General features: G+C 34.7%; 1 protein-coding gene across 4 annotated transcripts in view; it reads right to left on the bottom strand.

Annotated features, from left to right (window-relative positions):
* Window positions 1-18,745, bottom strand: part of LOC131692609 (PAN2-PAN3 deadenylation complex subunit PAN3) — a 109,303-nt gene that overhangs the window by 32,500 nt on the left and 58,058 nt on the right. For all 4 annotated transcript variants that reach the window (XM_058979764.1, XM_058979763.1, XM_058979765.1 and 1 more), the window contains exon 3: window positions 12,765-12,837. In XM_058979764.1, coding sequence (XP_058835747.1) covers window positions 12,765-12,830 — 66 coding nt within the window. In that variant the 5' untranslated portion in view covers window positions 12,831-12,837. The remainder of the gene's footprint in view (window positions 1-12,764; window positions 12,838-18,745) is intronic.

Below are 18,745 nucleotides of genomic sequence, written 5' to 3' on the forward strand. Positions count from 1 at the left end.
TTGTTCGAAGTGGTTTCTCTGCTAAAACCCATCGCGCGTTACTGCGAATTTCAACGAAATAGGAGGACCCAACCAAACACGCTCCATAACAAATGCCTATTATGTATAAATTTTTACGGCAATCGGTTGAGCCGTTTGGGAGTCCATAAATCATATACATACAAACTTTGACTTATGACCCGGGGCTATTAAGACAGTGGGGGTTATTCGGACCCCCTCGATTTCTCAGAAAATAGCAAGACTTTCTGACTATCTATCTATCTATCTATCTATCTATCTATATCTATATCTATATCTATATATATATATATATATATATATATATATATATATATATATATATATATATATATATATATATATATATATATATATATATATATATATATATATATATATATATATATATATATATATATATATATATATATATATATATATATATATATATATATATATATATATATATATATATATATATATATATATATATATATATATATATATATATATATATATATATATATATATATATATATATATATATATATATATATATATATATATATATATATATATATATATATATATATATATATATATATATATATATATATATATATATATATATATATATATATATATATATATATATATATATATATATATATATATATATATATATATATATATATATATATATATATATATATATATATATATATATATATATATATATATATATATATATATATATATATATATATATATATATATATATATATATATATATATATATATATATATATATATATATATATATATATATATATATATATATATATATATATATATATATATATATATATATATATATATATATATATATATATATATATATATATATATATACATATATATATAAAAGTCAATGTTTGTATGTATATGATTTATGGACTCCCAAACGGCTTATCCGATTGCCGTCAAAATTTATACATAGTAGGCATTTGTTCTGGAGCGTGTTTGTGTGCTATTGGTTGGCGATTATCTGCCCGCCAGATGGCGCTTTAGAACAAATTGTGTTTTCCTCATATTTCGTTGATAGTCGCAGCAACGCGCGATGGGTATTAGCTAGTCGTACATATTCATGAAACCGCCATTCTGAAACATTAATTTTGAGAGCTAAATTTGATTCTTTGTTCTTTGTAGAAAGGAGGTACGTGTTTCATTTTTTTGCCATCCTCAAAACAAAAATCATTATGATAGTAAAACCGTGATTAAATCAATAAATAAAAGCGAAAAAAAAATAAGTTAGTGTTTTGTAAAGGTTGAGTCTTCTATTTAATGGAATAATTTTTGTTTCGGTGAAAACACAGATATTTTCGAGATGCTCGCCACTTCTGTGCGAAATGAGCGTACGGGGCTATTCGGACCCCCTATTCCGTCAACCACCGTTCAGTGGCTTGCGGCTACGCACACCATTGCGCACGCCACAGCAAAGAAAATACATGGGCCGCCAATCGACAGCTGTGACTTACCAGATTAAGTTTTTGTAAAGCATTTTTTTGTTTCTTAAGAAGTGTCTCTTATAAATATTTCATAAAGATAATTCCAATTTAAAAAAAAAATTAAAGAAAAATTACAGTCTGAATTGCTCCGTAGGAAGGTCCGAATTACCCCTACATTGTAAAAGTATGAAAAAACGTAGAGGCTTGCAAATCGTCGCCTAGCCTGCCATTGAGTGGTGCAAATGAATTTTTTATGGCACCAAAGTGTAGCTGAGGTTTCAAACTAACAATGAGGACTTTTGACCGGTAATTTTGTTAACATCTATCCACCTAAAAGGGCGATTTGCTTAAGTAGGTCCGAATAGCCCCGGGTTCCCCTATTTTTTTTAATTAAAAACTAATATACTCTATACATTGCTTTATCCAAACACCTTATTTGAAGCAAATTTTTGAATCTAAAGTTTTCAAGTAAATTCATTAAAATAAGGAATATTTTTTATTCATTTGTTTGTGATACAGCGAGTGGTAGTAATCAGCAAATCTCCATATTATGTAGCAACATTTGAAGAATAATTTCCTAAATTTTCGTAGCAAGATATTCAAAATTGAGCAAATGACAGTGAATCTCCAGAGGCACTTTGAAAAAATGCGGTGTCCTTCATAACCCAAAATGTACACTGAACCAATGGTTTAGAGCTTTTGTGCAATTCTTCCTGGGTGTCTCTAGTTAATAATGAGAACTTTGCTTTAAATTATTGTTTTACTTTTCCAAAAACAAATTAAGCGATTTTTTCGCAAAAATATTTTTTTGGCTTACAAGTGCTACGAAAAATTTAAAAAATCGAATGAAAAGGGGAAATCTTGCGGTAGTTACTTGAGAAATTATGAGAAGAAATATTGTGCAAAATTTAAAAAACGGTTGATCCAATAGGTTTTGAATTATGATGTACGTGTACATTGTACACCTCCAAACAACCTTTTTTGAAATGTCACTGGAGATTCACTGTCACTCGCTTAATTTGCATAATTTTGCAATGAAAACTTAGGCAAACAGTATTCAAATGTTGCATTTTAATTTAGAAATTGACTGAATATAATAACACTTTTTATATCGCCATAAAAATATTCATTCACATCTTTACGCGAATTAACCCAACCATACCCTCACCCCTCCCGGTCATAATTTCTTCAAGCATTAGAATTATTTGGACCTCATATTTGAAATCAGCGACTCAAAATTATCCAAAAAACGATTGTTCGAATATATTTAATAGATTTTTTTTTCAACCTTCGTATGAAGAGAAATCACTGTGTGACGGCTAGAGAGACTGCGTAGCCAGCATACACGCTTTGCGTGGCAATTGGCGATTCTATTGAAACCGCTCACATTTAGCGCTGGAAGCAAAGTGTTGCTGATTTGACTCTGTTCTGTCATAGTGCATATATTTTCCGTAAAATTAAAAAAAAATAACGCCAAATCACCGATCAGTTTGTTGATAATTGTTTATGAAAATGAAGGAAAACCTTCATTTTATAATATGATGAGTAAACATCTTGCGAAAACGGTGTAAAACATAATGGTTTCTAATATTATTCGCAGAGCTATATGTGTGCTGTTCCGAAATGTAATTTGTTGAGCACCGTAGCCACCGCAACATCATTTCCTGTTCCTCCTAAGTTAAGCTAAACCTTTATGACATGGTGTAAATTCGTGAAACTCTCCAGATCACACGAGGAAAGAATATATCCGGCTAATAGGAAAGTGTCAGCCTTGTATCATACACAGCCGTCCTTCTCTCTGATAGTCTTCACTGAATCTCCTACGTAGTCCAAAATATGAAGAAGTTTGACATTGGTACTAATTGGGTCTCGGTTTCGAGTTGGAACTTTATTTATGGAACGATTTTTTATAACCACAATAATTCCCCGATTACATTTCGAAGAAATGTATGAGCCAAATAGTTGCAAATGGCTGTAATTTCCGAATAATTGCAAAATAAAACTAAATTTCTTACTCGTTTCATTCATATTTTGGCAGTGGTAAGCTTTTTCCGAGAAGAAAATGAAGTTTTTGTTGTAAGCTACGACTCACTTGCGGGTGAAAAAAAGCAAACTGTATCACTTTGCCAGTTCATGAGCTGAATCATAGGTGTCGCATGACTAATTTTGATTTTGCCGCGAATCGCTGAATATAATAGGAGTATTGCATGGATCGAATTATTACCCATTCACGTATTTTCGCCACGTTAGCAATATTCTAACGAAATGCAGTTCATTAAACCTGCAGTTATGGCACATTTTTTTATTGTAGCGTTTCGGAAATATGGGTACTACCAGATATAATTCGGCATTCCAATTGAACTTAGTAGCCTGTGCTTATCACCAAAGTATCAGCCCCATATTCGTACAACTAATACCGGTTCATTTGGTTTCACAGCGCGTCTTTATTGCGAGTGGAAACCAACGAGAACCGATGTGCGACACCCTACACCACGTCTCTACGGCGCACAGTGGCTGGAGGCTGGCCAAAACCTCAAAAATTATTTTTTTAAATATTAATATTTTATATTTTTCCTAAATTTTTCATGTATTGAATAATGTATATTCAAAATTTTATGATGGATAAGAACACGATTTTTAACATGAGTTTAAAAGTAGCAAAGTCCGGATTTTTTAATGATTTTCATTTCCGAAACCACCATTACTCTGTTAACTTCAAATGCATGTTGCTCTTTTGATTTTGGTGCGATTTTAGCACAACTCGTTTCATTGTGCAGAGGAACGAAAGAACTTGGGTAACGAATAAAATACATTTGGTAAATTGTATTGGAACTATGACTTTTTAATTTAAATATATTTGAGGTGGTCAGATCAAAAATACTTTTTTCACTAATTTATTCTGTACAAATTTCGGAATCATTTCGGAACGGTCACATAGTATACATTCTATGGGAAATAACCTCTACTTTTCGAATATCATAGTCTCGTTCTGCGCCAAGGTGTTTTGTGTAAAATAGTTAGACAATCTACAGTAAACCAACACGTTATACAACGGATTTAGAGTAGTGTTCTTCATTTTTTATGATATTGCTGTCATTGGTGAACAGTAACGAAAAATTTATCATGAAAACGGGATCATAGTTATAAGAAAGGTTCAATGACACTGTATGGAAAAAAGCATTTAATATTTTACAACTTTTGACATCAAAAAGGAGCTCAGCACCTCAAAATTAGCTTAAATTGTGATTTTTAGCCAAATTAGGTAACATTTGAGGTTTTGTCCGACTTTTGTTTGAAGACCCGCCACTGTGCGGCGACATACAGGAACGTAAATATTTTTATCAAGTAACAATGCTCAGACTAAATGTAGTACATTAAACTGGTAGTCCGTGAGACGGAACAGAATATTTTTGTTCAGTTCGTTAATCCTTTCTTGCCCATGTAGTTTATAAACAACAACGTTTTGCCTTTCTCATATAGAAAGGTTATGCAATCACTCTGAAAAACGTCAACCTAATCCCCTAATCCCTAATTTTTTTTCGACTCGCATAAGGTTTCTGGATTTTAACAGGGGCGTAGTTGATGGTTTACGGAGAGGGGTTACACCGCCCCCCCTCTACTGTTCACTCCCCTCCTTTAAAAATCTCTTTAAATCACCCCTCAGACCACCACCCCATCCAACCCTCATACCCCTACCTTTCAACCCCATCATCTTTAAACCACCACTATATCACAAATCATACCAATTTAAGCTGGGGAGTCGTTCGTTCATGGGACTTTCGCCCTCCTCACATACCCATCCCCGCATGACAAAATGAGTTAGCAAGCAGATAACATTAATCTAATGCTGATTAGGCTAATGGAGTATGATATTTTTTTGTTTCAAGTGTTTCACCGTCGACACGTAGCTCATCAAGTTCGTGGCCGGCATGCCATTGTGTATAAGTGCAAAGTGTACTAAGAATGTAATGGACATTTCCACAATTATGTTGAACATAAAAAGCCTCCGTGCCATAGTTTAGAGAAATGAGAAAGGCACAATTGCACCGCTAGGTGGATTAAAACAGGTTTTTTAAATTGGTTTTTTGTCTATGACTGATCAAATCAATTAATACTAATTCAAGATGCTTTTCAACGTTTGTGTAGCGGAATACTTCTTTTCAAGGTTAGTCACTCAAGTATACACAGAAAAAATATTTTGTAATTTTAAGTTTATTTTCATGTACATCTTTGGAGCATGAATATAAATGTAAAATTAAGTTCCACCACAAATACACACGACTTGTCGTTCTTTCTTCAACGATTTTTTTTTTATAATTTTACACGTGGATTGGAAATTACAGTTACTTTTTTTCTTTTTTTATTAACGACTTATAGTGAGTCAATCTTTTCCCTTTTTGCCTTTCTCATATAGAAAGGTTATGCAATCACTCTGAAAAACGTGAATCTAATCCCGGCCCGGAGGGCCGAGTGTCATATCCCATTCGACTCAGTTCGTCGAGATCGGAAAAAGTCTGTATGTGTGTGTGTATGTGTGTATGTATGTGTGTGTATATGTGTGTATGTGTGTGTGTGTGTATGTATGTGCGTATGTGTCAAATAATGTCACTCATTTTTCTCAGAGATGGCTGGACCGATTTGCCCAAATCTAGTCTCAAATGAAAGGTGCAACCTTCCCATCGGCTGCTATTGAATTTTGGATCGATCGGAATTCTGGTTCCGGAATTACGGGTTTCAGAGTGCGGCCACACAGAAATTTCTCATAAAAACTATAGGAAAAATTAAAAATAGAATTTTTATTTTTGATGCTAAATGTATTCAAGGTACATAAAACGTCGAGATTTGATGCAAACACGAAAAAAATTTGACGAAGATTCACTTTTTTGGATTTTGCACATTTTTGCCTTTCTCATATAGAAAGGTTATGCAATCACTCTGAAAAACGTCAACCTAATTTTTTTTCGACTCGCATAAGGTTTCTGGATTTTAACAGGGGCGTAGTTGATGGTTTACAGAGAGGGGTTACACCCCCCTCCCCCTCTACTGTTCACTCCCCTCCTTTAAAAATCTCCTTAAATCACCCCTCAGACCACCACCTCATACCCCTCCCTTTCAACCCCATCATCTTTAAACCACTACTATATTACAAAGCATACCAATTTAAGCTGGGGAGTCGTTCGTTCATGGGACTTTCGCCTTCCTCACATACCCATCCCCGCATGACAAAATGAGTTAGCAAGCAGATAACATGCCATTGTGTATAAGTGCAAAGTGTACTAAGAATGTAACGGACATTTCCACAATTATGTTGAACATAAAAAGCCTCCGTGCCATAGTTTAGAGAAATGAGAAAGGCACAATTGCACCGCTAGGTGGATTAAAACAGGTTTTTAAACAGTTATAACTGTTGATTTAGTCTAAAGTTATTGCAATTAGTCTGATTGGAATTCACTGGAGCAGTGCTGCCAGAGACAGTATACGTTATAGGCGCAAAAATGAAATTTTGCAATATCTTCGTTGACGAACAATATTATTGAAAATTAATAAAACCTCTCAATTTAGACTGTCTTTGCCCACATTTCATATACCCAATTGGACTGTTGTAAATATTTTCGGAGAATCGCACTGATTATTGGAAGGTAAAAATTGAGCTGCTTCTAGCACTGTGAGAAAAGCACCTATTTTCATGAAGAAATGATTTTTGTGTTTCTCGGACCCATTAGTTGATGGGAAAATTGTTATAGAACTCTATATGCGCTAGAAAAAAATTTGAGCCTGAAGGAGTTAAAGAATTCGTTAGTCACAAAAATGATCGTATTCACGTGGAAGTTTTTTTTGATTTTCATACCAACTTTGATTTTAAACAGCGGAGCTCCGTTCCATTTTTTTCCAACATCTCTTCACAACGGTATATCAGGGGCCCCAATGTGATGTTTGGATTTCTTCTGCTCCCCAGTCCGCGTTAGGAATAGTCGATGGTTAAAAAAATTTCAAAGTCTCAAGAAAAACTATCAAAAAACAACACTTCAACACTTTTATTTACTAGTAGAAAGTTTTTTTTTTCAGAACTAACGCTTTGACATTAGATGTTCGAACTTTTTTTCTAAAGTTTCTATGTCCTTGGGATCAATTTTTTACAGTATGTTAGTTTGTTTTAATATTAAATGTTGATGTTTTCACTATTTTGAGTTTCGAACGCTGTATCTCTTAATGGTGTCCCATTAAGATAAAAAATTAAAGGATTGTGTACAGGACACGACCACGGTGACATTAAAGCGTGCAAATGAATTTTATCTATCACACATATTGACTCACGTTCTTGCTCACTTGCCTGTTTTCATATGTTACAATTTGCTATATACCCTCTCCATTAAAACATAATTTATTGAAGGTCATTTAACGGTAATCTATTATTACAATTAATAAAGTATCTCACTAGGTGATTGGCATTATTTGGCTAGTAAAAATAGGCTGGTCAGTCCAGAAAATATATTCAAAAGAAAAGATCCATATTGAGAACTGTGATGAGGAAGCCCACGCCCGCCAACGGAAATATACAGATTCTCCATGAAATATGAAATTTTATTTTGCATTTAAATTTTCAATAATGTACTAATTAACTTAAGTAAACAATCTTAAGGTTAAGTATTTCTTGATCGATTAGTGGTTGAACAAATGAAATTATTTGATAAATTACATTGTTATACAACGTTTGCACTACCAGTTAAAACGGGTTTTTATGCTATCTTGGTGACATTTTTCTTGTTGCTAATTATTATAACGTGTTATAACTATGTAGTGTAAACATTGTATTATTAAACCAATTCTGCAGCGTTTTATGTTATATAGGTGTTTTATGTGGTAATAGGACTGACATAATTATATCTTCAGTACAGCGGTTTGTTCCATAATTTAAAATAGATTTATTTTAAAATTTAAATTGGTATACCCAACCGTTCTATTTGTTGTATACTTTAAAACGCGATTAGAACTTTAAATACATAGGGCAGGACAGGTACTCTGACTGCATAAACTGGGAAAACAATTTTAAGTCCAGTAACGCTTAAGACATGGCTTGAATTTTAATCGAAAAAGAACACCCGCTTACACTGCTGCTGGGACGGTAAGTTCTGTTTTAAAATTTTCCGTTTTGTGCAGTACGAAACAAAAGTGTTTGAAATCAGAAAACAAAAAGTTCTGTTGGGATGTGATTGTTTCCGATGCAATTACACTCAGGTTTTTTTACGCGGGGGATACAGGCCGCGTAATTGAAAACCGCGTAAATTTCAAAAAACGCGTAAATGAAAACCGCGTGAATTTCAAAATCCGCGTAAAAAAATACCGCGCAAAAAAAACCTGGTGAAAAACTAAGTGTACTCTCCTATATAAAATACTACGCTGCTGAACAGTTCAATAACTACAGAAGCACGTTGTCAGATGCCTTACTGATAAAAGACATATAACCGAAATATGAAACATATGAAAGCCAATAGGCTCTTTACCCTACGCAGCTTCAAAGCGCCGTAAACATGGATTAACAAGTTATAACGCACCCGCATGCATAAAAATAAATATTTTTTTTCAACGCACACTCTCAAGCAGCACACATTAGGGGCCATGCATAAATGACGTAGCATTTTGGGAGGTAGGGAGGGTATACCAAATTTGTGACGAAGTGTGACGAGGGGGAGGGTAGGGTCAGAAGTTGTGCGACGTAGCATTAAGTTTAAAACCCATTGTTTAGAGAAAACAATTTAATGATCGTCGATTCCTAAGAGAAATAAATTTAAATTCAAACAAGTTGCTTTTGATACGGTTTTTCATGAGGTAAATTTTACGATTCGCGGAATTACAAGTTCTCAAAAATACGAAAAGATTTTGAATGCGGATTTAACTTGCTACATTAGTTAGCTTATGTTGATAACTAGTAGACTTAATTTGGATTCAACCAAACAAAATTTAGTAATTTAGATAAACATATGCTTCTTAGAATCATTGGCAGCTGCATGATTGTGAACTGAGAGAACTTCTCTTAGTGCTCCCCTTGACATATATAATTCATAACAAAACTATCAACACTATATATTTATCATGAAATCTCGACAAACATATGATTATGGCTTAAAAGCCAACTGTCAAAATTCTTTTTGAAGGGAAATTCCGGACAAACCGTTACTCGCTAATCGCAGATGTTGGTAGTAAACAAAAGAGAAAAGTTTTCTCTTTCATTAACTGCTATGAACCATGTTTAGCCAGTAACGGTTTGTCCGGAATTTCCTTTCAAAGAGAGTTTTGACATTTGGCTTTTAAGCCGTAATCATATGTTTGTCGAGAACTGGACTTATTTTGCACGCAATTTGCTGTTATAATGAAAATGTTGATGAAAGTCGTCAAACATTTTGAAAGGACATGTATTTAAAATAATTGAAAAACATGTAATTTTTTTCATCTCCCGGCCGCTTGCATGGGACGAGGGGGGGGGTAAGTAAATGCTATGTTATTTACGAGGGGGAGGTTAGAATTTAGTGACCAAATGCTACGAGGGGGAGGGAGGGGTCGAAAATCGCCGAAAAAAAGCTACGTCATTTGTGTACGGCCCCTTAGTCGCATCCTGCCGTATTGAATTAAATCCAAACCACCCCACCCACCCACTTTGCAAATCATTCTGTGACACCGTGCTGGTACCCGAAATATCCGCACACGGCCACCGCTGCCGAAAATGCATAGCGTCTACCGCTTAGTGTAGCGTCCAGATGCTGCAGCCATGATCTTACCCGTTCGACATAAGAACAAAAACTGATTCAAACGGGTACGCGTCACCTCTATTTATAAACTAACCGTATATGGTTTAGTCACTTAGGTGCGAGTGTGTGCAAATGCCAACGTTGCCGAAAATCGATAGTGCTTATTGAATCGCTCGGAGACGATGTTGCTCGTATGGGATATTAGCAACAACTGATTTAAACGGACATGCGTCACTTCTATTTATGACTTTTCGTGTTTGATTGAGCCACTAAGATACCCTCTAATGACGGCTGTGTCTGAGAAATCTGTCTCACGAATGGTAATTTTCCCGTTTTTCATGAACTTTTTAATTTTACCAATTTCCAAAAGTCTACTTTTATTGGGGAGATATTAAATTATTACCAATATTTAAGTTAGGTGTCTCTGAATCGGTTGGTGTATGAATGATTAAAATCCATCTAGTAATATCGGAGTTATAAGCGTGCAAACCTTACATAGTTTCGTTACATGGGAGATGGTTTAGATTTTAGAATGACACGTAGGCCCAGATAGTGGAGTAAGACATTTTTAATGTCAAAAAAGGCCATTTTCATTGGTACCTTTCCCATTGAACCCTAGTTCTCCATGCAAATTTTGATTTTAAACCATCAAACCCTTTCCTTTTTTCAAAAGTTTTTCCACTGCGGAACCTCAATCTTCGGGTAGTTTTCGTTTTTTTTTCTGCTGCCATTTTTTTAAAAATTTTGTTTCACAGTGTAATCCAACTATATTTAAATAAAATATTTTGGACAGCCTTACTTTGTTTAATTACTATTCGCCTGACAAAATGTTGCTTTTTACGATTCTAACAGTCACCGATATACTGAATACTGCTTTCTAAACGTCGCATGGTTTGGATCCAAATTCATTTTACGTTCATTATTCTTTCTATATAATTTACGCAATTAAAATGAGGAGCATTCCGATGTCCATACAATCTAGAACATGTTTCTTTATTTATACTGCTTATCAAAATCAATTATAACATTTTATTTGTTATACTTGAAGTGTGGATTTTCGAAGGCAGAACAAAAAAATTTACATCTTGAATCGACATGGCCTTATTCTGACTTTTCAATATACCAATGAAGACATCCACGCAATATCGATCACTCATCCCCATTATATTCTACTAAGGTATGCCGGCTATCGGCACAACATTTTTCACCCAAATCGCTTACAATGTTTTCTCTCATCAATTTATGTTATCCTCTGTTGCATACTACACAATAATCGTGCCATCTTTATTGTTATAAACCAAAATCCTCCCATGCAAAATCTTCCAAAATGTGATAGTTTAAAAGGTATTTTGAATGTAGTTTCAATAAAAACAATTTATCAAATTCATTCTTCAAGATATTTTAAATTTTTTTTCGACAACTTTCCAATTATTTTTATTTTGACCTCAGGGTGATATTGTGAATCATTTGAAAGCCAAAAGAAACAAAAAACCTGTTTTAATCCATCTAGTGGTGCAATTGTGCCTTTCTCGTTTGTCCAAACTATGATTCCATGGCTGGTTATTTTCAATACAATGATGGAAATGTATATTAAATATTCAGTACGATTTGCACATACATACAATGGATCGACAGCCAAGATCTTGAGATACTATGTGCCGACACTGAAACATCGCTTGAAACCAGCGGCGGATCAAGGAGGAAGATCCGGGGGGTCCGGACCCTGTCGAAAATTTTCAAATTGCTAAGAAATTTTAAACTAGTTTAAATTTTAAAGTAGCAACCGCTCATTACATACTCCTACCCAAGCCTTTATAGGTCAAAAAATTAGGGATTAGGCTGGCGATTTCTAGAGTGATTGCATAACCTTTCTATATGAGAAAGTCAAAAATATGCCGAACATCAAAAAAGTCAATTTGTGTCAAAAAATCTTTTTTAGAGATTTCATCAAATCTCAACGTTTCATGCATTTTAAAGCCATTTGGCATCAAAAATGCAAATTCGATTTTGAAATTTTCCCTTACTACCCCTTTTGAGATTTTTTCATTTCAGTTTATATGGGAATTTGCTGTGTGGTCGCACTCTTCAACCCGTTACTCCGGAACCGGAAGTCCAATCAATAAAATTCAATAGCAGCTGCTGGGAAGGTTGTACCTTTCATTTGAGACTAAGTGTGTGGAAATCGGTCCAGCCATCTCTGAGAAACAGAGGTGACATTTTTTTCCACATGCACACATACATTCATACACACACAGACATTTTCCGATCTCGACGAACTGAGGCCGGGATTAGGTTGACGATTTCTAGAGTGATTGCATAACCTTTCTATATGAGAAAGGCAAAAATATAATTCCACTATATAGTTGAAACATCAGACCATACCAACCAGAAAACAAATCTATCTTCATTAAATTACGTGCCCTCTAAAATCACAATGTTGCCCAAAGACTCTGTCCTACCGGCTCAATAGTCTTATTTGCTGAATAAGTTTGACGTCCGAATTGATACTTACCATATAGGTTGCCAATTTGCTTTCCGACGGGACTCCATTAGGCGGAGAGAAGAATATTGGATCCATAGGTGGCCTAGAAATAGAGACGGAGAACACGACATTAGATCGGTACACAACACGCTACGAATTATTCATAAACTATAACTATTGCACCAATTTACGAAAGTGCGCTTGGCGATAACACGGCTATTAACTTAATTCATTGAAAAGGTGCAATTCATGTCGCCGAAAAGTTTGATTACTGAATGCCAGAAAATAACCCCCAAATAGAACATAAACTATAAGGAATTGTTCAAGATTGACACTCCGAAAGTCGTACCTATTTTTCATGCGCAGTATAAATTGAGTTATTCGGTAAAAATTGGAAATTGAAACGGCCATTAAAATAAAAATATTTTTCTGCAAAAACTAAATGATATAAAAAGGAATAATTGATAAAAATTGCTTTTCCTTGAGTAATATGAGTTATTCTAATTACCTACTATATATAGTGGATCGGGCATTAATGTGTTTATGTCTCCCTTACCGAGCAGCTGCTGGCGCTTAGAGACGATTTCGCTAGATAGTCTGAACGTGGGGTACTCTATGCACTAGCGCGACAGCAGGAATGCCACGTACAATTTGATAATGCTTTCTGAAGCAAGATGTGTAAAAAGCCGGAGCATTGATTGCGTTTTATGTGCTCGGTGGACTAACTCTACCACCAAAAACATAAACAAAGTTTTTTTTTTTCTTTTTTGGAAGTTAATTATCAAAGTTTTACCATAAAAATCTGAGATAAAAGCAAATCGTAGATTCTTCGAGGCGTTCAATAAAATTTGTAAAACAGTTTCAAGGATGTTTTACTCCCACTATCGAGATGATTCAAATGATGGCGACGATCCAACATAGACAAGAGCAAGTAGCAGAATCATTATTTCCAGCATTAAAAAAAAATATACAAATTGGTTGGTCGTGGGCGAAAACTACCCACGCGAGTTCCGCGGAATCCGATAGACTAGGCTCCAATCTGCATAAATATTTGCTTTTATTCCGCTTCGTACAGCTACTTTTAATGATGGCGGTAATAACGGTAAGATGTTAACATTTGAGACGATTTACCGACTTGAACACTATTCATGGGCGCTTGCAATCCACTAAGAAGGTGGTGGCACAACTTTTTGACAATTATGGCAAAAATTTTAAACCTGCACAACTTTTATCATACTTGTTCGAAATTAACCAAATTTTACCAAGTTACTCTTTAGAGTCTATTGTTTACATACACACTTAAAATCCATTACCTACTAGTAGGTAATTTTAATTCGCCGTCCTTATTCCGCTACCGGAAAATTTGGAATGATTATTTTTCCTAAAATTAATGAGATTAAGTTTAGTCGGCTTTGGGGATTATTATGCATTATTTTTTGGTGAAATTGAACTCCCTCTCTTTCGTTTTTCGCTGGAGAAAGATTTAGATTTACCTACTGCTAGGTAATTCAAGTTATCCGTGTAAGCTCAGTTGGGCAGTTGCAGTTCGAGTAATAATGTTTTTCAACCATATGAAAAATCCTAAGTTGTCGCATCGCACTAATGAGTAGACATCATTCGACCATCTCAAGGGTTCTCCAAACGTTCCAGGAAAACTGAGAAAAATATGTAAACAAAACGAGAGAGTGCTGATTGCTGGTTTTAAGTGGAATACGAACATTTTGATGCGGGACTTGCCAAAAAATTGATGTTTCGAAAAGGTTTTGCCAGAGGACCAAGAAACGATCTGGATTGAAAACGTACAAGGTACTGAATCTCCCAAATCGGAGCGAACGTCAACAGTGTGGCAACAAAGTGCGCCGGGAAACTGTACAGGATACTGCTAACGAGACTTACATCAAAGTGGATTTTAAGTAGTTGCCGGGATAGGAACATTACACGAATAAAACAGGTTGGCTGTCGAAGACTGTTTATGAATGAAGCTGTCGAAATTTGCTCGTAATAGCTGATTTGTTAGACCGTAAGCATTTATGGCAAACGTGAAAATACTGGACTACTGTAAAACTTTCCTTTAATTCCGATAACTATAGCCGATATACCGATCAATCTGACAAGAACTTGACCTTCTATTTAGACATGTTTTACAATTTACTCTTAGTTCACAGGATAATGGCAGAGCTAAAGCTGGCCACCTAAATCCTTCCTGGTTTGGGCTCACAGCTTTCTCAGTTGTTAGAAGGATCATTAAGAAACGCTTGGAAATAGACCAACATTTACTTCTTAAAGGGAAAACTGCAGTAAACCAATTTGTGAGTAAGGGTACAACACCTAAACTGGATAAAGTTTTGTGCAATCTTGTTTAAAATGGTAGAGATTTGGGTTATCCACGTGAACCAGTTGACGCAAAACACCATGCAATAATGCAGCATCATTGAAAAATATTGTGTAAAACAAAGTTCCCACATTGCTTCCTTGTGTGACTAACTTACTGAGAAGAAACGCGAAGGTAAAGCTGTCACTCTACTACACAATTAATATCAGAGTCAGACAGAAAAGTGCTTGAAGTACACTCAATGAGTTATTCGGTAAAATGCCATTATAACAAAATAGTATTCACTGCATTTGCTATCATATAGTTTATTAGAATTGATTAAAATTATTTAAACATAGATCAAAATCTAATTATGGTTTGCCTTCATATATATCAAACAGCGAATGTAACTTTCTTTTCTTGAATCATAAACCAAAACGATTGAAAGCTGAAACAGTTATTTGCAATAACAAGCTACACTTGTTTGTGGGGGAGGTCACAAAAGTGAACCATTATTGTATCACGTTTTCGCAACTACGAATTGCCCTAACAAGAAACTGACTTCCGAGAAGACAATTTTCAGCTAACAAAAAAATGACACGCAACCTCCCGGAGCCATTACGGGAAAAATGTATCAGCATAGAAAAGAGATCAGCTCAAGGTCAAGCATAGTATTTGGTTAAAATGCTCCATCATAGGTCTCCCCATCCTTCGGACAGATTCTCTTATTTTTGTTTTGCAATGTACGGTACCATATACTGGCAGACCGTGGGTGAGGGCAAAAAAAAGGGAAACTGTTGCCAATCAGTCGAAAGCTGTAGCCAAATTGGGGAGTAAAAAGTAGCGCAAAGAAATGGCGAGCGAATTATTTACACACAATTTACGTTACAGCACCGATTTCGTCAATCGACAATAGGCCGACCGTAGCTTCAAATTGATCGGTAATGATGACGCGTTTATGTGTTTGCGTGTTTTTCCAATCTGACTGTGCCTGCGTGCTTGCTAAAGATGCTGCATTATGAAGCGTTTTTCAACTTATGCGATTTGGAGCCAAACAAGCGAATCAAACTGATGACGAGTGTTAATTGAGGTGTATACGCATGATGCTTCTCATACTCAAGATAATTGGGAGAAGGTTACGGTTATGTTAAAATTTCAACTGCTACTATTACCGGCCGCCTCTATTTTCATCGTTTACGCACCAAGCATCGCTAGACCGTTGCTGGTAGTACTAAATTCCTGCTTGCAAAATTTTTTAAAATCGTGACGGACCATCTTTGATTCGAATGAAACTTTTTACGTTCCATCTGTATGCGGTGTTTTGTGTTGTGATGATAATTTTGGCGGATTACACACTGACTTCATCATGTTTCTCTGCTGATTATCTAATAAGAGTTGGTTAGGACATAGTAAGTAGGAGTTAATACCCGAACCATATCAAAACCTCGACGACATGATAGCCATCATTGCCAGCCTTCCCTATCTCCATCATACATGGGAAAGGACAAATGATAGGGTAGGAATAAGGAATCAGGAATCATAATAATGCTCGATTGGCACGTCCCCCATGTCGTTCAGAGGGTTATGTCTTGCCATGTTGTCTCGTCACTTTTCTGATGGGAAGGGAAAAGAAAGTGAAAGAAAAAGGTGGGGAAATGGAGAATGAGAACACAATACAACACTAAACAGTCTAGATTATTCACTCCCAAAGGAAAAGGAAACCCTACTGATACAACCCATAGCTCCTAGCCACACTAGGGTTCGAACAATAACATATTCTTGAATTTTAGCTGCCTGTACATACGTTCATCTCTCTAAGGAGAACCAAAAATCCGGATTGAATTGGGTGTCAAGAATTACCATAACGTACTTAACTCTGCGGCAATTATTTCATAGTCAAAGAATCGCATGAGCTCCGCTTGTAATTCTTCCTTGCGTGAAAAGCATCATTATTTTTATTTGATTAACTGATAGTACAGTATGAAGGCACCTTTGCTCAATTACACATAAGACTTGCTGCATCAAATCAAACATTGTGTTAATGCAAATAATAGTGATCATTATATGATGATAATCATCGGCGAAACAATATGTCGAAAACCCAAGCTCATTAAGTTTGCTCGACAATCCTTGGGGACAAGGTTAAATAAAAATAGTGACAGCACCCCACCGCAGACACTATGTTTCTTAATCTCAATTTGTCTTAACGATGAGCACAGATATCGGATGCTAAGCATTGCGTGTATCCAGTTCGAAATATATATAAAGGAATTCCATGACGTCGAGCTACTCCCAAAATGGATTCGAAATACACGTTGAAAAGGTGCTTTTTATGAAAAAAGGCACAAATACATCTCAGACACGGTGAGGTTATTTGTTCCAGAGGATATTTATTCGTCGATCGATCGTAGCCTACATTACACAAACATTTACTTATATACTATACTGTATACTGTTCTTATACACTATGATTTCGCAAAGAGTTGAAACCCTGTTTCAAACTTGATCGGGGCATGGTAAAGTCAATACTGAGGAATTCCACGAAAATCCGTCCGAAAATATTTAAAATCGTGACCGACCATCTTAGATTCCAATGAAACTTTACACGTTTCACCGTCATGCAAGACTAAATATTTTCCACAGGTAATAAGATTATTTTTACTCAAGAGCAACTTTTCAAAAGGGCGTAAACGTTTCTACGTGTATGAATTTCAAAATTTTTTTGTTCGATTACTGTATTTTATACAGCAAAACTCTCTGAGAACGAGTTACAGGGAATGAATACTTCTGTCTGAAAAAAATATACACTGAAAAATATGTTGTCATTTTTCAAAAAAAACAAAAATTTATGATGAAAATTTAAATTGCGAAAAAAACCCATTTTTTAAAATTTTTTATATTTTGTTACCAAAAACCTAAAGAGAAAAGAAACATTTTAAATGTGATTGCATGATGGAGAAAAAATCGGTAAAAAAGTTTTCCTAACAATAACTTCGTACATGTTTTTAAATTTCATACTAATAGACATACAAAATTGTAATTCTATTACAGAATATAATTCTAAGCACCATTTAAAATCAAAATGCATTTAACAAAAATCTTCCAAAATGCGATAGTTTTCGAGATATTTGAAATTTTGCTCCTTCAAAAACAATTAATTCGTGTAATTATGCTCTTTTTAAAAGTTATTCGCATTACCCCATCAAAAAATGTCAAAAATTTAATGTTTATCGTGTTAAAGACGTAAAAGCAACTTTTTAGTGTATTTGGATCCTGGAGAAGCTTTCAATAAAAAAGTTTTCCTAACAACAACTTTTGACATTTTTTTATAATTCTTACTATTTGCAGTCAAAATTACAATTTTCTTTTTGAATATGATTCTTAACGCCATTTTAAATCGAAATGCTCTTAAAAAAAAATTTCTAAAATGTAGTAGTTCTCGAGATATTTTACCTTTTGTTTTAACAACACAATTATTTTGTTTTATTACGACCTTTTCATAAGTTAGTCGCGTTTCTCCATCCACAATAATAGATTTTTCAGAAGGCCCGTAAACTTTCCTGCAACTTTCTCTTTGACATCAAGGCGATACTGTGAAACATTTTAAAGTTACATACACAACATATGATTCAGCTATATAGTTTAATCAACAGACCCTATGGTTGAAATATATTTTGGTTGCTTTCATGTAACTTTCAAA

The sequence above is a fragment of the Topomyia yanbarensis genome, chromosome 3 (genome assembly GCF_030247195.1).
Source record: "Topomyia yanbarensis strain Yona2022 chromosome 3, ASM3024719v1, whole genome shotgun sequence".
NCBI lineage: Eukaryota > Metazoa > Arthropoda > Insecta > Diptera > Culicidae > Topomyia > Topomyia yanbarensis.